The sequence below is a fragment of the Dipodomys ordii genome, unplaced genomic scaffold (assembly GCF_000151885.1).
Source record: "Dipodomys ordii isolate 6190 unplaced genomic scaffold, Dord_2.0 Scaffold181, whole genome shotgun sequence".
Taxonomy (NCBI): domain Eukaryota; kingdom Metazoa; phylum Chordata; class Mammalia; order Rodentia; family Heteromyidae; genus Dipodomys; species Dipodomys ordii.
In genome coordinates, this window is record NW_012267397.1 from 1,652,508 (window position 1) to 1,673,942 (window position 21,435).

General features: G+C 50.1%; 1 protein-coding gene across 2 annotated transcripts in view; it reads right to left on the reverse strand.

Moving 5' to 3' along the window:
• The window catches only part of Grik3 (glutamate receptor, ionotropic, kainate 3), a 211,385-nt gene that overhangs the window by 40,461 nt on the left and 149,489 nt on the right, over positions 1 to 21,435 (reverse strand). For both annotated transcript variants that reach the window (XM_013034066.1, XM_013034067.1), the window contains exons 4-9: positions 20,022 to 20,203; positions 17,811 to 17,864; positions 12,198 to 12,371; positions 11,321 to 11,464; positions 6,324 to 6,431; positions 2,883 to 2,996 (exon numbers count right to left, since the gene is read on the reverse strand). In XM_013034066.1, the coding sequence (XP_012889520.1) occupies positions 2,883 to 2,996; positions 6,324 to 6,431; positions 11,321 to 11,464; positions 12,198 to 12,371; positions 17,811 to 17,864; positions 20,022 to 20,203 (776 nt within the window). The remainder of the gene's footprint in view (positions 1 to 2,882; positions 2,997 to 6,323; positions 6,432 to 11,320; positions 11,465 to 12,197; positions 12,372 to 17,810; positions 17,865 to 20,021; positions 20,204 to 21,435) is intronic.

A 21,435-nucleotide genomic window follows, 5' to 3' on the forward strand; every position in this document is an offset into this window, starting at 1 on the left:
GCAAAAAGAAAAAAGCCGGAAGTGGCGCTGTGGCTCAAGTGGTAGAGCGCTAGCCTTGAGCTGAAGAGCTGAGGGACAGAGCCCAGGCCCAGAGTTCAGGCCTCACAACCGGACCCCCCCCAAAATGAGGGAACTGTGGGGTCTGGGGTGGATTAGGAGAAGCTCCAGGACTTGAAAGGCACCCAAATGCAAACACGAAGTTCGGGGCTCTGCATGTGGATGAAAGCTGAGGATTTTCTCTCCAAGACCCAGTCTGCGTGTCATATTCCACCCTAACTCACCAGGGTCTAGATTTGTAATCAATAGCAATGAATACAATAACAGCTATCATTTAGCACTTGCTCTGTACTCTGTACTAGAAGCTCTCAACTCTAGGAAGTTGGTATATTATTACCAATCTCCTCTTTCCAGAGAGGTGATAGTCACAGAGTAGGTAAGAAACATGTCAGGGTCACACAGTAAATCGCAAGACTCAACCCCTAACTCTGCACTCTTAGTCACTGTGCTGTCCTACCCCTGCAACCCTGGCACCCTGGGATGTGTTTTGAGGCAGAGGGGCAGTGGACAGATGGAGCTGTGTCCAGGCTATAAGCCAAGAGGGGCTTCTTTCCCTCCCCATTCTCTGGGGTACCTGGGAGCCAGCCAAGACTGGAATGGGATTTGTGATGATGGAGTGAGCCCAGTAGGTCTGGGGAGCTTTTGCAAGAAGCTGTGAGTATTGGTGAGAGAAATTGCAAAGATTGGCAGGTGAAGAGCATGCAACGTCTGTCTGATTCTGTCTCTGCTTGTCTAGAAAGAAACTCTGTGCTTCTGCAGAGGACTTATGCCCTTGAAATCAGGCTGCTGACATTCCAATAAAATTTGCCCCTGTGGTCTTTCAAGGTGGCAATGTTTTACATCTTTGGAGTGTATCCTTAGCTTACCTCTTCCTGTTTAGACTATTGTTTTGTGGCCATATCACCTTTGCCCATTTAATCATCTCTCCTAATCTCTTAAATCATGCTGGTTTTACCTTTTTAAAGCCTTGCCTGGCAAAAAAGAAAAAAAATGAAGTGTTTTATTTATATCACACAGTTTATGCAGCTCCGCATTTAATCTTTTACCACCTTTTTATTATTTTATTTTTACCCTTTTATATTTTAGCTTTGTCACACTTTTATCCTTTTGCTTTGTGACATTTTGGTTTAACATTTTTTACCTTGTCTAGTCAGAGCTGTAAATTATTTAATTTTTCACCCTTCTTAATATCTTCCCTTTTAATCTCCTTCCTTACCTTCATTTTCTCTTCATTATTTTCCTCTTAACCTTTTCTATTTTGCTCTCCTCTTGCTCTCCTTTTATCTTTTCTATTTTTATCCATATCCATATTCCTGTAATTGTTCATCAGTATCAGACTCACCTCCCTTTGCTTTTTTTATTTGTTTATTTTTATCTCGTACATTTTCAAATGACAGTTTTTCTTTCTCTTGTTCCTGTTGAGAGATCTTGACTTACTGGTTTCAGCAGATGGATTTTTTAAAAAAATACTTGTCTAGTCAACAAGGTGGATCACAAAATCTGGCAGGTCATGTGGCTGTGGGGAAAGTTCCCGTTGGGGTCTTGCCCTAAGGAGAGGGGCTAGTGTCTCCCTGACTACATCACCATTCAACCTTTATCCCTTTAAATGGGGCTTTCTCAGTAATCACAACCCAGGGATTTGAAGGTGAGACCCAGAGACTGCAACTCCTCCCAGAAGTGGATAGAGCCTCAATGTTGGCCATTCTTTAGGATTCTTAGAAGAATGGAATTTTCCAGTTACACCTCTAACTATTCTTTGGTATCCAAAACCCAGCCACAAACCACATACATTATGAATCACACTAGAGGACATGGGAATATCCAGGAGGACCTGGCCAGGCTCCCTCTACTGGGGAAGCAGGTGGGAGCCATCCCAGTCAGCACACCATAGGAGGTCCCCATTCCTGGCTGCTCAGCCTCTTTCTAGGCTGAGGGCAAGAGGGTAGCCTTCCTTAATCCCAAAGAGACTGCGCTCTCTTCTGTGTGGAGGAACAAACTCAGTGTGTGGGCCTTACAAGTATTTGCTATATCTTGAGAAGAAGATGATAAGGGGTGTTAAGTCAGGTTCTGCCAGGTCATGGGCTTCCTCTCCCAAGACCACTGACTTGGGTCCCTGGAGACTGCAACTCTGACAAGTTCTGTCCTCAGCCCTCCTGGGGGCACTGGAACATGCCATGGCCCAGTCTATACTTCTGCCCACTTCTGAGCTGCAAGATGCAGAGAGCCTGGAAGACCCCATGAACCACTTTGTGAGCTGAAATGGGCCAAGAGAAAGAGACCCTTTCAGTCCTCTTTCTGAAGGAGGAGGGGGATGAGAAGAGACAGGAAGGCACACAGAGAGAATATGACTCCAGGCAGACTGGTAACTGCCAGATCTTGGGACAGGACCCTACAGGGTGGCATGTGCAAGCATGTGTGAATAGGTAAGCTCACTAGTGTGACCACAGCCAGAGGGATTTGAGAAAAGGACTTTGCCCTGGGAATGGAGGTGTGACAGGCACCTCTGGTTTCCCTGTGGCAGGCAGTTGAGCTCCTTTTCTCCTGTGACCTCCATGTACTCATACTCTAGTATCAGGGCCTTGGGGAGTGGGTAGAGATGACATTCACAGGTTCTGGGTTCTAGCTCCCCTCTAAGAGCTGTCTGAGTCACCCTAGAAGTTTCCACTTCCCATACCCCTTTGCTGCCGTCTCTTGGCCAGGCAGGAGCTTCTTAAGAGGCTCCCAGGATGCAACGGATGGGAAGATGGGACGTTTTGTTCCCCGGCCCAGAATGCCAGCCCACCCCAAGGCACACAACCCTTCCTGTGGGACCTCTGAGCTCTTACCAGCACTGTGGTGACGATGAGTGACCTGTTTGTCAAAGAGTCGGTCACGTTAGGGCCTCGGCCTTTGGCAACCTCGGTGATGTTGAGACCATCGGCAGGGCTCCACACCCCAACCTGGAGAAACAGACAGATGGAAGATAGGCACTGAGTCCTCAGTCCACCCTTCCTTTCTCCCACCAGTAAGACCAACGCCATCATTGTCCTTGCCTCCATGCTTTGAATGAAATATTCTGATGATAACCTGCTGTTCCCCTTCCATCTCCCCCAAGGTGATTAGATTCTCCTGAATTCTGACCCTCCCTCGGCTGGCAACCTCATCTGGGCCAGACAGGGAGACAGGAGCTTCAGAGGCAGCATCAAGGAGTCCAGGGAAAGCAGCTGGGGGATAGAGCAGATCCCAAGTAGAGGCTGAAGGAGGTGGATCAGAAGTCCTGGTCTAGTGCCTGGTCCTGCCTGTGAGTGAGCTAGATGCTCACTTTTTGGGTTTGGCTCCAGGGGCAAATGCCTCCCAAAGCCAGGATAGTCTGGAGCAAGGGAAGATAACACCTATGTGTGAAGACTGAGCAAAGGCGGAGCCAGCTGTGTACAGCTGTGTACACCCCACAGGCAGGTGGGGCAGGAGGCTGGTTACTGAAACTGCTTCAGGGGGTGGCAGCATCAGGCGGGTGAATGTCACTTGGGGCCTTGAATGCTGCTGGGGACTTGCAGGCAATTTGCTTTGTGGTTTTACTTCTAAAGATGACAAATACCATAGCTATGATGGCCAAAATATCCCCCCACCCCGCCACCCCCGGTGTCCTTATTAATATTGGGTCTGAGGCTGGAAGGAGGAAAGGAAAGGTCAATTTATAAATCATCCTAAAACCTTAGGCCTCTTGAAAGTCCTTTATGACCCGCACACACCCCAGCTTGGCCCCTCTCTCTCAGGAAGGCTCCAGCATGCCTACTCTGCCCTTGGCTCAGTTGGGGGATACTAAAGGACCTTAAATCAATTAAACAGAAGAGGCTGAATGCAAACATCCCATTCAGAGGGCTGTGCAAAGCAGATAGCAGAGAGATATGTAATTATACTTGGGTAATTCTGCCTTAATCCTCCCAAAGCCACCGGCTGGAGCTGGCTAGATCAGCTATGACCCAGCTAGCAAACAGTAGTGGTGATAGGAGAGGAAGAGTGGCTGTGTTGGGGCTTAGCACACTCTCAGGGCCAATCACTGCCACCGGTAGACCATCAGGGCCACAAGAACAAGAGGCTGACAGACTACTAAAGAGGGTCTTTTCTTAAATGGGGCAAGCTCGGTGCTAAGGTGCCAAACAGAAAGCTGGGTATAGAAAGTCCTCAGCAAACACCTGCCTGATGGTGTATGATCTCTCGCCCTGGCAAGCTCTACTGAGTTCCAACTTGTCTTGATGCTATGGGAAACAAACATCAGGACCAAGCAAGCTTATAATTACATGGTGATTGCAACTGGGAGCCTTTGGTGGACACCCTGCAGGGTGCCACAAGGAGGGCTATCAGGAGAAGGGTGCTGCAGGTAGGCTCAGAAGGAGAGAGCAATCAGGTGGGTGATCAATTATTGATGTCTGCCAGGGGTACAGGAGTAGAATGTGGTGTCATGTGTGCCATTTAACTGCCATTCCTAGAATTTTGGCTATCTCCAGTGATGGGTAGATGAGAGAGCAGAAATGACAGCTACTTGAGCAAATGTTGTATTCACTGCTGTGCTGAGAAGGCACAAGAGAGACTAAGTGGAACCTGGAGGCTGGCTGATGAGAATTCACAGAATCAGCACAGGTCTAGACTAATTGTCCCTGATAGTCTGAGGGTTGGAGCCACAGTCCCATCCCTTGGGGGCTGATATGATATGGCATGAAATAGTTAAGGAGGGATAGTTGGTAAGAACAACTTCTTTTTCCTCCTCCTCCTCCTCTTTCTTCCTGGACACTGTCCCTCAGCTCAAACTTGAGTCACAGCACCACTTCCATGAGATAAGAGTCTCATGGACTTTTCCTGCCTGGGCTGGCTTTGAATCGTGATCTTCAGATCTCAGCCTCCTGAGTAGCTCAGCTGGTGAGGATTTCTTGACCATCCCTCCCCCTCACTGAGGCCCCTGTGAGTTGGAAATCCATGGCCACAGGCGTGCTGGGGCCAGGACTGTGAGTCAAGCCAAGCTAGATCCATGCCTGAGGAGCAGAGCTCACATCTAGTCCACGGTCTAGAGAAGCAGGAGTGTAAGAGTGCCCCACTGGCCCATGGGGTGTTTCAGTGAGCAGTGGCAACTAGGTTGTTTTTCAAAGGCCCAAGTGAGAGGCTGACTGTTAGTGTGACTTGGCACTAGGGGACCATGGGAAATTTGGGAGCAGATTGCTTTTGGATCTGCCCCTTCCTCCCCTAAGCCGTGCCTGAGGAAGCCCCATTTGTGAGCACGTTGAGATGGCTAGAGGGCTTAGGAGTGAGATGGGAATCAGGATGAGGCATTAGAGCCAGGGCATGAAGGGGGGAGAGGAAAGGAATGGACCTTAATGCTCAGCAGGGTCTGAGGAGCATCTGCCACCTCCTGGCCTCTGCCATATCTTACATAAACCATATCTGAAGGCTGTAGAGGTGCCCAGGAGGCTCCCAGGGACCAACTGCTGGGTAAGGGAAGGGTGCAACCGAACCTCTGACCCACCCAGATCCCAAGGAATACTGAGAGCTGGGGGTTCACATTAATCTTTCTTCTTGGCCCAGCAGCACAACTTTAACAGCATACACTGAAGGTTCCTAGGAGCCTTAGTAGTCCCCTCTACCGGGCCCTGTAGCCTCAGTAACACATTTCTGTGCATCTCAGAAGGAAACCCCCAGCTCTGTGTGGCTTTGCTTTCCTCTGGAATACTGGCCTCGGAAGGTGGGGCAGAGAAGCTTAGAATCCTTGTAGTCCAACTTTTCTCGGAGGGTGAGAATCTCCTCTCATCTCCCATGGAAAAGCAAGTGTCCCATCTTTGCTTAAATGTATCCAATGACAATGAGCTTGTAATGCCCTAGGAAACTGACCCCCTAGGGATTAGAACATCCCTCTTACCCAAGGACATATCTGCCCCTTTGCCCCAAGTCAGCCCTGCTGGGACTGCCAGACAGTGTATAGGCCCCTGAAACTTTTATTATATTTGCTAGGTTAGGCATGATGGGCCTGGCTCACAGAGTGATGGACTGGGTGTCTGCTGCAGGCAGTCCACTATGCTGAGTACGCCTCAGGGCTTCATGCTGGGCACGTTGTTCCCCAAGGGGCCACACTGGGTCATGCTGAACCTCAAGGGGGTGACTTTACTGGCCCAACCCTCTGGCTCTAGGTCTCTGTCTAGGGCCTGCTGGAGGTGGGGGGGGGGAAAGAAGGGAGGGAGAGGGAGGGGAGGGTGTCTTATGACAACCCATCCCCTCTGCCTGTCTTCCCCAAGTTCACGCACCTTCTCCAGGCCATCCTCCTTCAAGCTGATGATGTCCAGATCAAAATCTGTCCGCAAGCCACTGGTTTTGTTGAAAACAATCCGTCCAGTTAATCCTTCCCATTGAGCCTGTGAAGGGGCGAGGGCAGAGCGGCAATTCCTTGGGCTCATAAATCATCATTCGGTACAACTGTACAATGCTTCATTTTAATTACTCCTTGCACTGATACTGTTCCCCCACGACCATGATTAATTAATAATCACCTCCATCATTGCTCAGGCTGCGGTGCGAGCCAGCGATTTCCATAAATTCTATTATGCTCTTTAGCCAGCCTTACATTTGCACCTTCTCGTGTACAACATCGATCTTGGATGCGCTCAAATGAGTCCCTGCCTCAAAGCCATAGGAATGGGGGGTGGGTAGGCTGGGTCAAATCCCCAAGGGGAGGTGATAGGGAGGCAAATGGGTAGAATTGGGGCAGGTAAGACCTGCTGAGAGGTAGAAACATCTAAGGGACCAGGTGACTAGATATAAATCTAGGTACTTGGAGCAGACCTCAGAGAAGAAGAGGAGATGGAGGTTTACCCCACCCCGCCCCTTAATTCTAGCTCTGTATGCTATGGGCAAGAACTCTGGGGTCAGATGCTAGATTCAAATACAATTAGCTTTGTGACTTGGAATATTCCATTTTACCTCTCTGCCTCAGTTTCCTTACCTCTAAAATGGAACTAATAACAGCTCCCATCTTAGTCATGCTGTGACCAAACATGCCTAGATAGCTATGCCAACTCTCCTCTAGACTCTGTCTTTTCTGTGGTCTAGAGCTTTAACCCCATAAGCCACGATCACGCTGTTCCTGTCACGTGACCTCCCAGCAACCCTGGGGAGGTGGCCAGGTGAGGAACATGATTCCCATTTTACAGCAATAGAAGCTAGAGGGAGAGTAATCTGGGAACCAGGTAAGTTCACACAGGGCACAAGAGGCAGAGCCAAGCTAGAGCTCCAATTTCAGAACCCTAACCTTCAGTCTGGACCCAGTTCCCTTTTCTTTGTCCTTAAGATGGCAGCCCATTTGCATTTCAACACCTAGACTGAGCCTGAAAGAACAAATCTTATATGACCTGGAGTCCTGGGGACTAAAGGTGGGCTTCAGAGCAAAAGGAGGGAGGCAAGGTTAGGGCCACATATAGCTGAGCCAACAGGGACAGGGAGGGAGAAAGGCATCCAGAGAAGAGGTCATGGGCAGCCAAAGGTCTGAATGTTGCCAAGTTGGCCAAGGGCTAGCTTTGCAACCCTGGGTTTCTGCTTGCACTGGGGTCAGGCTCTGACCCTGCCCCCTCCGCCAACCCCCCATGCTCACAAATTCTCCAGTCTCCAGGTCCCAGAGGCTTATCTAGGGATCCTAACAAAAGTCTCCAAGCACTCAAGCAGCTCTGAAGCCCTACTGTAATGGGATGGCCAAAACGGGCACTCAACTTAGACCACTGAGCCAACCCCTGGAGGCGTTTGGGAGGTTGTAAAGCAAAAGAGGCTAGAACGTGGATTTTGTACAAGTCAACCTGGTGATCTGCATGACAGGTAGGGACAAGTTACCCACTCCACAAGTGCTCAGAGAGGTGGATAATGCCTGCATATACAATCACCACTAAGGTGTAGACTAAGAGGAGTGTGGCTTCTACATATGGCGCTCTGGGAGGGGTGAGTAGATCACAGAGGGCTCTTATGCCCCCTGGCAGGAAGTCCCCAAGTCCCCACTGTGCTTCTGCAGGGTGGTCCTCATCATTGCCCCCCCCGATTTCACCCATGTGATTACTGAGGCTCCAAGAGGGACTGGAGGATGCAGATCGTAGGCAGGGGTGGGGAAAAGGCTACATTCTTTCTCTACAGCAGCACAGCTGGATGGCGTAGGGGGTGGGGAGGCCTCAGGGCCCACAGTACACCTAGGAAAGCCCATCAGAATCCCTGCAAGTGGGGAGCACAGATTAAATGATGCATCAGAGAAGGTGTACACCTCAGTTTATGACTTCACAGGGAGGCTGCTCAGCTTCCCTCAAGCCAGCTCTCCAGTCCCTCTGCCTTCTCTCTCCTCTGTAGCCCCCCACACCCTCAGGCTATCTGCTGGCCCCAGGGAAATCACAGCAGGTGCCTTGGAACCTGTGCTTGCTTCTCCAGAGGAGGGCTTCTTCTCTGTCAGCTACAGAGGAATGAAATGCCAGCAGGTGCTGCCGGTCCGTGCGCGGGTGGGCAGGGGCAGGCCAGGCAGGCACTGCAGCTCCGCCCCGTGACATTTCTCAGCCTGCCCGCCCCCTCCAGCCACAGCTCAGGACTCGCTAAATGAAAGATGCTTCACACGCTCTGAACTCCGGCCTGGTATTTTCCAGCTCCTCTCGGAAATGCCAAGTCCTTAAAATGATTTACTGTCACACAGTCATATGGGGAGATGGGTAACTTGAAAATGGACTAGGGGCCCGGGTGGGGGACTGTGTGCTGGGCTCCTCAGGATGCCTGGGTTCTGGTCTTGGCCATCTGGTAAACTGTAAGCAAGCCATGTGGCTGCTCTGGGGAGCAGCTCCCCGACCCCCAAAAAGGGGACTGATGAGTATTTCTAAAAGGACTTCTTTAGGGATGTGAATGGCCAGGGATCCCAACTCCAATCTAGGCTTGCCAGTTGAGGAGAGAGGGTAATGGGGCTCCCTTTTCTACGATGGGCAGCAGAAAATCTGCTTCCCTCAGGGATTCATGGTTGACCCTCTTGAACTTCCAGGGGTGAGGGGTAGATGGAGTGAGGGTCCTTGAACAATGTGGCCAAGGGACCCTCTGTTACCCACCCCCAAACAGAAAGTCACAGTGTTAGTAGAGCCAATGATGCAAACAGCAGGAAGAGCCACCATGCTGTTCAATACCAGCTGTGTCAAGCCCTGTTGCAATGAATCCTGATCCCACAGCCCCCTTTCTCTTCATACAGCTCTACCAAGGTGTGCTTGGATCCTTGCTGTAGATGGGGGACTCTGAGGCACAGCTGGATCTTAGTGTTCCCCAAGATCAAGCAATGGTTGTGAGACCTGCTCTAGCAGTGGACGATGAGCTCTGGACACTGAGCTTCCTTAGAAGCTGTGATGGGCTGAGTGAGAAGGGACTGTCGTGATCCTGTACCAAAACATTAAATGATGCTAGAACTCCTTCTAGGAGAGAAAATTAGCATCTGCCAGGTAAGGAGATTCACAATAGAGACCTCACGGTGACTTGTCTACAGCCACACAGCTGAGGAAAGGACTGCACTATACCCATGCTTTTTAACACTGCTGTAGTATGCAGGAGGAACTGTTGTTTGCCTTAGCCCAACGCACTAGCATGAACGTGGGACTTAGGAAAACTGCCTGCTCTGAGTGAGAAGTGTTTGTTTCCCACAGGCCCCTTCCTTTGTGCCCGGGGTTTATAACCACAATTGTCAGACTCCAGGCCATGAGCTCTGTGTGCAGGACTTTTGTCTGTCACACAAGGAGGGGTGGGGATGCGGGGGTGGGGGTGGGGAGGCCCACAGCTCAGCCTCTGACACCCAGCATCCTACAGCCAGCCAGCGGCTGGCTGAGTAAAATGAGAAAGCCTGGGGGCAGCCTGCTTCCCTCTGGCTTTCCTGCTGTCACAGGGATACATTTATGCAGAGGCACCCCCTCCCCACCCCGGCTTCCCTAACCACCCCAGCTGCTGCCCTGGATGGGGTACTCCCTCTGGCCCAGCATTACTCTGTCTAGATCTCATCCTCTACAGCTTTTGCCCTCCCTACTCCACACCTACATTTACTGCATTTGATTCTGACTAGGCCCTGTGTCTGAGGCTCTGTACGTAGCTTTTCACTTTGTCTTCCCAATAAGCCTTTGAGGCGAGCACTCTCATGATCTTGAGTTGAGGATCAGAGAGTTAGTCATCTCAACCCAAGTCATACCTCCAGCTGCACTGGAGACAGTATGCAAGCCCAGGTCTCAGTTCCCTGACCTTCATAATGGGAACAACGAACCTTTCTGTCCAAAGATTACAAAGTCTAGGAGAGATGGGAAATCCTTAGAAACTGAAAATACTGCTAACTGCCTTGTTACACGGCAACTCCTTTATAAGACTACTTAAAGAAAATAAAAGAAAGCCAGGCGCCGGTGGCTCACATCTGTAATCCTAGACACTCAGGAGGCTGAGATCTGAGGATCAAGGTTTAAAGCTAACCTGGGCAGGAAAGTCCATGAGACTCTTATCTCCAATAAACCATTAGAAAACCAGAGTGGCGCTGTGGCTCAAGTGGTAAAGTGCTCACCTTGAGCTGAAGAGCTGAGGGACAGCGCCCAGGCCCAGAGTTCAAATCCCACAACCAACAACAATAAAAAAAAGAAGACAAAAAAAAAGAAAAAGAAAATAAAAGAAAAAAAGAAAGGAAGGAAGAAGGAAGAAAGAAAAAGAGAAAGAACATACTAGCAGCAAGCCAGGCCTCAAGCTCCCTGCTCCCTCTGAAATTAGATCCATAGTGAAACTTCCCAGTTGCCAGAAGAGCAGGGGTCTAGTAAGGACCTTGCCTGGAAGGTGGCTGATGGGAGAATATGAGTTTGTGGGGTGGATTATCAAGTCATTCATCTTGCTGCACTAAGCACATTCTTTATGGCATCTTGATTCATCTTCAGAGTTCCGCTCTACACCCCATTTTATAGATGAGGCATCCAAGGCTCAGCAAGGTTCTCTAGCTTGCTCTAGGTCTCACAGGAAGCCAGCAGAGACCTCTATTTGGTGTACTTTGAGCCCATGCCATGACCTGACACCATGCTGGCCACCAATGAGTGCTTGTCATACACCAAGGACTCGGGTACCATCAAGTCCATGTCCCCCAAAGAAATGGAAGCTCAGAGCTCAAGTGCATGTCTGTCTGTCTGCCTGACTCCCACAGTGCTGGCCTCACATCTCAGGCTTGATCCAGCTCCGCTGCTCCAGAGTATTGGCAGCCCCTGGGGGCCCTGGTAGGACAGTGAGACACACTCACCTCCTTGATGAAGTTCATGAAGCGGCCGCCAAAGCGCCAGGCTTTGTGCCGATGGCACTGCAGGGAGTTCACAGTCATCTGGGGCGCCCGCTGGTAGCACACGGACACGATGTGAACAGCGTCGTAGAGCAAGGCTGCATCGGTCTGTAGGGAAGGCCCAGGGTCTGTCTGAGAGTGACTCACTCTGCTGTCTCCCCTTTTCCCAGTACAAGTTAGTGGTGTCTTGGTGAGGGAAAAAGGCCCAGAAGCCCTGAAGTACCCTTTTCTCTGTCCCTGGAGAGATGCCAGGCTGGGGAATCTGCTAGTCTGTAGACACCTCCAGTATCACCTTCTGAGAATAGGCTTTCTTTCGTAGTCTCCTGCCCCACCCATGGCCTCTCCTTTTCTACCTTCATCTCCATTACAAGTGTGGGGACAAGACTTCTGGTCTTATGCCAATTCTCTGTAATTATGCACCTGTACGCCCACCAGATAGGGCCCTTGGGGTGGGGACTGTGTTGGCTTCATCTTTTCATCCCTAGCCCCTAAGCCAGGGTCATGAGCATAGGGGATTTGCTTCTTGATGGTTTTAGGAAGCTATGAAGGGAGAGGGGAGAAAGAAATGGGAGGAAGAGAAAGAAAGAGAGGGAAGGTGGGAGAAAAGAAGTATGAAAAGAAAGGAAGGGAGGGAGGGGAGAAGAGGAAGGGAAGAAAGGCCAGAAGAAGAAAGGAAGAAAGGCCAGAAGAAGAAAGGAAAGGAGAAAGGAAGGAAGGAGGGAGGAGGGAAGAGGGGAAAACAGGAAGGGAGGGAGGAGAAAGGGAAGGAAGGAGGGAGGAAGAGAGGAAGTGAGGGAGGAGGAGAGTCCCTGGGGTCTTGCTGCCTGGCTGCTCACTGTACCATCATCACTCCATCCAACAGGCCAGACTCTGCTCGGGGAGCCGCCTGCAGCCGCTCCATAGACCACTTCTCCACGATGGCCGACACGTGGGGGTTGTCCACGTTGAGGATGCGGAACCCCGTCAGGTTCACTCCTGAGTAGCGGTAGGGCTCCAGGTCTAGCGCGTAGAGATCCTGGAGAGAGAATGCTCTATAAATGAAGGGGTAGTGCTGCTGTGAGCTCCAGCCTCCCTCCAGTAGGGCCCCCTCAAGAGCCGAAGCTCCTGCAGAGGCCTATGGGAGGTAACAGCAGCACCCACAACCACACTGGACTTCCTCAATCTGCCTCCCCCAAACAGAAAACAATCAGCCTGTCACCTGTGGCCAGGTCATGTTCAGCTAGGTCAGTGGGCAGTCCCTAGCTTAAAGTCCAGGAAGAGGGTCTTAATGCCTGGGTAGTCCAGGCTCAGCTCCTCTGTAGATGCAGTTCAGGGATCTGGGATTAGAAAGAGAAGGAGCCCACGGGGAAAGGCCCCATGGGGAGAAGAATCCAGTTTTCCCTAAGCCGAGAAGAGATGGCAGGGATGGAGGAAGGGGAGTTAGTGGTCAGAGGAACAATGCCCTGAACTCAAAAATAAGCAAAGGGATGTAGCATGTTCTTTCAGTAGGACTGAAGTACTTACCCAGAATGTAGCCAAGTTAGACTTTGCTATTAGCTACTTTGCTATTAGACTCCAGGTTTACATGGGGCAAGGGGGAGCGGGAAGGCAGGGGGATTTTATTCCACAGAGATTCGTCTCAAGGTTTCCAGGTTCATCTGTTTTGTAACTAACTAGTAGTCTTATTCTACATTTCCCTTGCCTACCTACGGAAAATGCTAAGAAACATGAAGCTCTTACAGTGTTACCTCCTCCAGGAAGCCTCCTGATTATTCATCTACATGTGCACTGCAGGGTGGACCAAGGTTGCCTTAGCTCTTTATCTGGGGACCTTTAGGCTTTCAGCCCACTGCTTACAATTATCTGAGTCTGGTGTGTCTCTCTGTCAGCCCCTGAGTACTCTGGGTCAGAGGACATAATGGTTAGCTGGGCTCAATGGCTCCCTGGGGTGCTTAAAATGTTTTCTTCTTTTGCTGGTTGAGGGTGGGAACCCTCTATGGGACTGGAAGTTGAGTGTGGCCTGGTGAATTGCCTGAAATGGAGAATTAGACCCTTAAGGGGTCTGGTTCAGGACCCAAGCCCGATAAGAGATCTTCCTCAAAATAACTCTAAAGACGGTTCAAGTTTAGGGCTGGAGCTGAACTGCTGAGGCCAAGAAAGAGGAGCCAAAATCTGGTCACCCTTCTTAGCATGGGTCTCAGCTTTCCCAGGGCCCTCATGACTCAGTTTACCTTCCCCTAGGACCAGAGGCCAATGTGACGGAGTGTGAAGGGTAGCATCTCTAACTTGGAGGGTTTTGGGTGCTGGTAAAGCTCTTGTCTCTAGATGCAGCATTTGGTCCATCGAGAGCGAGAGTGTCAGCCTCTTGATGAAGTAGCAGGACTGTGTGGTTATTTTCTTCTTTGTCACTCTTCAGTTGGGCCTGGCTGCAAAGGGTGCCTTATGGCACAGAATGCCCGTCTGCCCCATGACATGGTGGCAGTGACAACAGGGAACTGGTGAAGAGGCCTCTGTCCAATTCCATTTTTTTCTCCTTTATTTTGTTCAAACTGCCCTGGGCCAAGACCCTAAGTACTGTACACAGCGAACTGTGGGCAACTTGGCTGCTTGGCAAAAAGTTGTATTTCTGATGCCAAATGTTGACACACTGAATTCAGTATCGACCAGGGACCTTTTAGAAACATTCAGCATAACATAATAGACTAATTCATTAGCACCCCATGGGTCTGAATGAGTAGGAGCTGAAGCTCGGAAAACATCGCCTTAAGGAATGACAGATGAAAATATCTTTCCCATGATATAACTGTTATTGCCAGGAAGTGGCATTAATTGTGATTGCTTATCTATTAATTTATTATAATTCTTTTCTCACCTCCAGGCTTTTACCTACACATGGCATGTACCAGGGCCTCAGCTGGGCCTGATTAACGCGGGGTTATCTGAGAATGGCTCATAGCTGGCTGGGACAGATAATGGCAGCTGGGGTAATTAAAATGTCTTCTGCGTGGGTGAAGCAAGTTGGGAGAATGTTTTAGAGGCAAAGAGTTGGTGACGTGAGTTTCCTGAGGGGAAAGAGGTAAATACCAAGTGCCACTGCTCTTCCAAATACAGCCACAAATGACCAATGGGCACCAAGAGGAAGGATCACAAGGTAGAGTCCCAAATCAGTGGGGCTGGAAAGAGGATCCTGGAGCTGGGGGCAGACATGGCCAGGAAAGAGGAGTCATGGGGACACTGTGGATGACCTGACACTCAGGGGGGCAACCTGGAAGACCCAACACACACCTAGTTCCCATAAGAGTTGTTTGTATTGCAGGAGCTGTGCGTGCCTGGAAGGGCCCTTTCTCCTAACCCCCACACAGTGAAGCGTGCAGAGGAAAGGCAGTCAGTCTGAACAGCCACTGGCAAGACCTGGAGTCAGGAGCCCAGGTCTCCTCCACTGATCTGCTATGAGACTCAGGACAAGCTGCACAATTTCCTAATACCAGTACCTCCATCGGTCAATGGGGAGCTCAAACTCTGCCCTGCTGGCTTTGAAGGGGTACAGAGGAAAATCAGAGGCTACAGACTGAGGGTTTGGAAACCAGTGAAGTGTGGGCACTGCTGGGACTTGCTAAGGCTAAGTGTCAATCACCATGCCTAGACATCATGGCCAGGCCTTGTGAAGAATCCACGAGGCAGAAAAGGCCAAGGCCAAGCCTGACAGGCTTGAGCACCACACTTTGGAGCTGCCCAGCTTCCAGCTCCCAGCTGGGGAAACACCACCCTCCCTTTCCTGCTAACTCATCTCTCTGAGCCTCTGAGTTTCTGCTTTTCTAGAAAACTGGGACTATCATAGCTCCCTTGAAGAGCTGGACTGGGGCACTGTGAGCACACAGGTAACACAAGCAGTTCTTTAATTACATACAGCGCTCAGTGCCAAGTATTGTTCTGAGCACCTTACCAACATCAGTGCATTAAATATTCATCCTGACATCCTATAAATAATGCTGCTATTGTCATCATTTTATAGATGAGGAAAATGAGGCCCAAAGAGGGTAACTCCTCTAAGGGAGTAAAGAGTCTCAATCCTAATCAGACAGTCTGGCACAAACTGTGGTCTTAACTGGCTGCTGCCCTGAGGATGTGTTGATAATTTAGCTGATTACATTCTATTTTGTTTTGCAATCTTTCTTTCATTCATTCATCCATTAATAAGCACCTGCTGTGTGTGCCAAGCACTACCTAAACATTGGAGACAGAGGTTCCTGCACATTTGACTGGAGCTTCCCAGCTTGCCAATATGAGTTTCATATTGGACCCATTTCTATTTGCCCTTTCACCCAAGTGCCCAGCTTAGAGCCTGGAGCTTTAGGGAACTGCTGAGTAAATTAATAAATGAATGACTTGATTAAAGAAAAGTAAGAGAGTGACACTGCCTGGGGCTAGAAGAAGGCTCTAGAGTGCTAGGATCCTTTCTCCTTTCACCTTGACCCTAGTAGACAAAGGCATTACTGTGGAGGGTTTTGGGGTCACTGGGGTCCTGCCTTCTTCAATATCTTATCTTGGAATGCTGTCAGAAACCTGGGGGCCTCATTTCAAGACCCCAGTTATGTTCCAGGATGCATCATAGCAGAAAGAAGTCAGTGTGGGTGGGCAGAGACCCCGAAGTGATTGAGGGAATAGATGATTGATCTCTGTTCCCAGCTTCCAAGATTCTTTACTTCCCAGGTAGCTCCTGGCCATGTGGCTGCCAGGTCTGAGTCCTAGGCTCTGCAGGAGTACAGGGTACAGTGGGCAGAGTTGAAGGGAGGGTAAATGTTCCCCAGATTGGGGGAGGGAGATCTCATTTATAGTGTCTGCCCACATCTGTGGTGTAAGCACTCCAGCTATGGCTGACTTCATGCTGGAGCCGGGAGGAGATGAAAACAATCAGTTTTCACACTCCCAGGGCAAGCTACCACATTGGCCTTTGCTTACGTTATTCCTTCCTCTGTCTCTGACACTGTATCTGTTTGTCTCTTTTGTCTGTTTTTATCTCTTTTTGTCTCTGCTTCTCTGTCTCTGTCTCTCTCTTTTGTCAGTCATGGGGTCTGAACTCTAGGCCTGGGCACTGTCCCTCAGCTCTTCAGCTCAAGGCTAGCACTCTACCACTTGAGCCACAGCACCACTTCTGGCTTTTTCTGTTTATGTGGTGCTAAGGAATCGATCCCAGGGCCTCATGCATGCAAGGCAAGCACTCTACCACTGAGTTGCCTTCCCAGCCCTCTGTCTCTCTTATAGTGAACTCTTATACATCCTTCAAGGCTGTCTGCCCAGGCTGTGAAGGCACAGCCTGCTGCATGAGAGCCAGACTGAAAGATGAAGGCAGAAAAGAAGCCTCAGTTTTGGTTGCTTAGAAACACTTAGCTCAGTCCAGGTACTGGCTAAGGAGCCCAGTGATGCCAATAAACCAGGACTATGGGGCAGGGCCAACCAGGACTGCAGGGACTTTCAGTAAGAAGATAGTTGGAGGCCCATCAACCACCCAGACCTTAACAGTGGAAAAATCCACCAGGGCTCCAGGGAGGTCAGAGGGTGTCTGGCTACAACGTTCATTGATGGAGCCCCTTTGGCACAGGGATGCCTTTATTCTGCTGATCTCAGGCCACAACTAATTATCCTAATGGGCTTAAATGGTCCTAAATGTTCTCAGAGTTTGGACAGAACCCATCTGGAGCCTGCAGGTAGGCTGGCTGTGCTGACAGTGAGGGGCTGGCTGACTTCAGCCTGGATGATGCAGGATATAAAGAGGCACTTCCAGATGAGGGCCTTCGGCAGGAGTAGGGAAGAGAGAATTAGGAAGTGAGGGTGAGACAATCAAGAATAGCTGCTACTTCTATGGCTTCATCTTGTTTAGCAGTGTACCTAATCCACCTGTTGCTCCTTACATCAACCCTGGGAAGTAGACACTCATTTTGCAGAGGAAGAAACTGACACGCAGCAGCTAGACGGCTTTACCTTAGCGCTCCCATGGCTACTAAGCAGGGTGGCTGGTGTTCACACTGTCCTAGAGTACGTGACCTTGACCTTAATCTCTCTCTTTTTTTTTTTTTGGTCCAGTCGTGTGGCCTGAACTCTGGGCCTGGGCACTGTCCCTCAGCTCTTCAGCTCAAGGCTAGCGCTCTACCACTTGAGCCACAGTGCCACTCCTGGCTTTTTTCTTTTTGCTTATGTGGTGCTGAGGAATCGAACCCAGGGCCTTAGGCATGCAAGGCAAGCACTCTACCACTGAGCCACCTTCCCAGCCCCTTGACCTTAATCTCTTTAAAAGGTGGGTAGGTCATACCATCTTTGTGGCCTTACCTGGGAGCCATACCTACATCTTCAGAAGGCTGGAGTATCTTCTAGCTATAGCAACGGTGCCCAATAACAGGCTGGTCCAGGCCAGGCCATAATGCCCTCTATCCAAAGTAGTCCCCCCTCCCTCCCTCACTAGGACCTGGAAGAACATTACCAGAGTGGTGAAGATGAAGTGATAGTACTCAGTCATCATGCCCATAGCCATGGCCTGCAAGAAAGCAGAGAGTCAGCCAACAACAGGAAATACCCAGAGGTCCCTCCCTTCACCCAGGGTGAGAACAGGGTTGGGGCCAGGAACGGGAGTTGATAAGCTGACCACTTGGAATAGAGTATCATTTGAAACTCTGAGTAGTTACAATGGTTAGCTGGCAGACAACAGGGATTCCCACAGGAGTATGTAGCAAAGTCCCCTAGGACAAACTAAAGTACAACATTCAGGGAACTCTGCAAAGATTCCCAGTTCTGAAGCATGAAGTGGGTCTGGTAGTCTTGGTTCTCAATCAGCATCTTTGGGCCTGGCTGTCACACTTACAGAGATGCGGACAGACCAGCCAAGCCATCAGCTCCATCACTATCCTAGCTTCTGAGACAGGTGTTCCACTCAGCCTTTGAGGCCTGGTGGGAGGCAGGAAACCTTAAACCTGAGCCTCTTCCTGAACAGAGACCTCCTTGCTTCCTCAGTGCCATGAGCTGCTGTGGGATAATTACTGTAGACCAACATGAGATCTTATGTGTTTTATTAGGAGCCTGTAATCTCTGATTCTAATGACTACAATGCATTTTCTACAGAGTTGTTGGAATGCAGGGCCCACAAAGAGCTATGTGGCGAGGGAGAGGGTGCCACAAGGCCAAATACACCTGGAAACTGCAAGCTCAAGAACGAGGCAGGCACTTCGCTGAGTGTCCTCTGCCACTCCTACAGACTCACTACTCCACACCAGCACCATGAAGGCTGAGGATACCTGATGGCAAAGGATGGCCTTAACCTCTTTTAATTCTGTGTTTAGCTGAGCAGAGCATCTCCATTTTTAATTCCAGAAGTTTCCAACTCTGACAGACCCAGGAGTAAATTTCCACTTTCCTAACCCTGGCTTGTTACTTGCCTCTTGAGCCTCAGTATCCTCATGGATCACCTGGGCATGTTAACTTTCTCAAAGTCAGTGAGAAGTGGCAGGTACCCAGGAGAGTAACTCCTCCTCAGTAAACCAAAGCTGTGATTGTCACTGGCACTGTATCAGGCAAGCTAGGAAGACAGAGCGAACTGGCATGGCTGGCCAGGAAAACATGCGTTTCAAGACTTCCGGGCAGCGTATGTTTCCTTGATGTGATGTGAAGGACAATCCAGGCTCACTGCCAACCAGGTGCTGGGCCTTGGGGTGAACTCTGCACTTTCCTGTCTTACTGACATCTGAAGAGGTGACAGGTGCACGACATGGCAGAGCAGGAGCAGACAGCAAATTCTCTCTTTTAATTCTCTCTGTCTGTTGGAGCTTCTTTTGAGGGCAGGAGAGGCAGGAATGGAGGTTGGCACTTGCCTTCGTCAGCTTTTGTGGGGGCCCAACTGAAGGTTGGGACCGGAGCGCCTCAAGGCTTTGAAAACTCCTCAGCTCCTGCTCAGCCCTCTCTGTGCCCCAGTCCCTACCCTTATACCCTGTGTCCTCAAGTTGCACACCTCTTCTAGTCACCAGGGTTGCTTTCCTGGAGGACATAAATTCCTTTTACATAAAGCATAGGTTTAAGAGTGGTTTTGGTTTCACTATGGCTCCCTGGGAGGGGGTGGCAGAAAGATTCACTGTTAATTTCTTGAATGGCTGGCAGGCAGAAACTGACTCTCATCTCTGATATGCCATGCTGACCCATGTTTGGAAATGAAGGCCCATCCAGGACCAAGAGCCATTCTCCACTCCACCCCCACTCCATGGCTATAGAGCTGACAGATGGTGTGAAGAGCCTCAGCTGACCTCACCAAGTATCGTAAGCTATGGGGGATTAGTCACTGGGAGAGGTGGTAAGGCCTAGGGGCTGTTCTTGACAACCCAGGGCCTCTCCATACTTCGTGCTTCTTGGAGTGCTCTCTCCAGCCTGGCTTTGGATGCCCCCAGGCAGCCCACTTGTCACCTGCACAGAGGTAAAAGGGAAGGCAGCATTTACCCAGCATTCTGTGCATCAGGCTTAAGCTCCACCCAATTGGACTGTGAAGTCTCAGAGAAGCACAGTGACTCCCAACGTCACAAAGCCAGAAAGAAGCCAAGTCAGGAGACCAGCTGAGACCTGGCTAATATCACCTGTGTGGTTTGGAAAGGGAAAATGGGAGAAGAAGCTGGCAGATACCCTCCATCCCCCCATGGGGTCAGTGCTCACGCACCTGCTTCAGGATCTGGGCCGCCATGCTGTGGCTGCAGTCAAAGATAATTCGAAATTCCCGGCCTCGCTTCATCTCCTTGAGCAAGGGCCGCGAGTCATCAGAGTCAATGGGGAGCTGGCGGATCTTCAGGCGGATGTTGTACCTCGATGGTGCCATAATAAGCTCCTGCAGCCGGATGAGCCCTGAGAGGCAGGGCATAAAAGACACACGTGTGCACACATGCATACACTGCTGAAGATATCCACTTAAGATGAGTGGCATGCACAGCCATATATGTGGTCACAGGTCCATGATGTACATGGACACAGATACGAGGCCCACAGGGCAGTATGCATGTACATGGATACAGTCACAAGAGCCAGGAATGAGCACAGTCAGGCAGATGTGCACACATGTGGACATGCCTGCACATGCACGCAAAATGAGAGCAGATGTTTGTGCGCATGCAAACACATGCATGTAGATATAGACAGGACACACACTTGGGCTTAGGCATGAGTGTACCGATGTAGACAAAGGCCTGTACACACACAGATACATGTACACATATATGTGAATTCAAAAGTAGGCACAGGCCTCAGATCCCCACCAACCATACCCACTTGCTTCTCTCAACACAGAATGGGTAGAGACTGAGAGAGCCTTGTGAAACACAGAGCATCATTTCCCTGAAAGTCTCTAGCAAACCTGTCTCCAACATACAGCCTCAACTGTATGTTAGTAAGCCTTACCCACTCTTTCAGACTTAAGACCACCACCACCCCATGAAGGCTTCCTTTATTGCTGTATTCAGAATGTGCCTCCCCAGCACCTCTTGCACACACATCAGCATGGCGGCCTCTCTCAGCCTCCTCTGGCCTCACCTCATTCTCTCATTCTACCACAGGAACCGTAATGTGTGGGATGAGTTGCCCCTGGCACAGGTCTGGTACTTAGGTAATACTCAACAAAAATTCCCATAGTTGGATCGACTTACTGTTTTCTTCTCTCCACACTGAAAAATCTATTTGCCCCTTTGGCATTTTGTAAAACCACTTAATCTGGGGACTTCAAGGGAAAACAGAATGTCACTTCCTGGAGACAAATGGCTTGCTTAGGTCTAATTAAGTTCATTTTCGTCCCCATTTCAAGCCATCCTTGCTGACTCTTCTCAGCAGGACCTGGGAGGGAAGCAGCTTACTGCTCTCCATAGCCCCCAGCCCCACCCCACTGAAGGAGAGACTGAGCCAGGAGCTGTCCCCTCTCCTGCCACACTCAGGCCCAGCATCTGTGCCATGGAGAGCCATAGCTCCCTCACCATACCTCGCCCCCATTAACAGAACTCTTGAGTTTCCTTTGAGGAACAACTGCACTGCTTCCAGTTTATGGGTCTCAGGAGGGATCCATGGTCATCTCTAGGGTCAATTTATGTGGC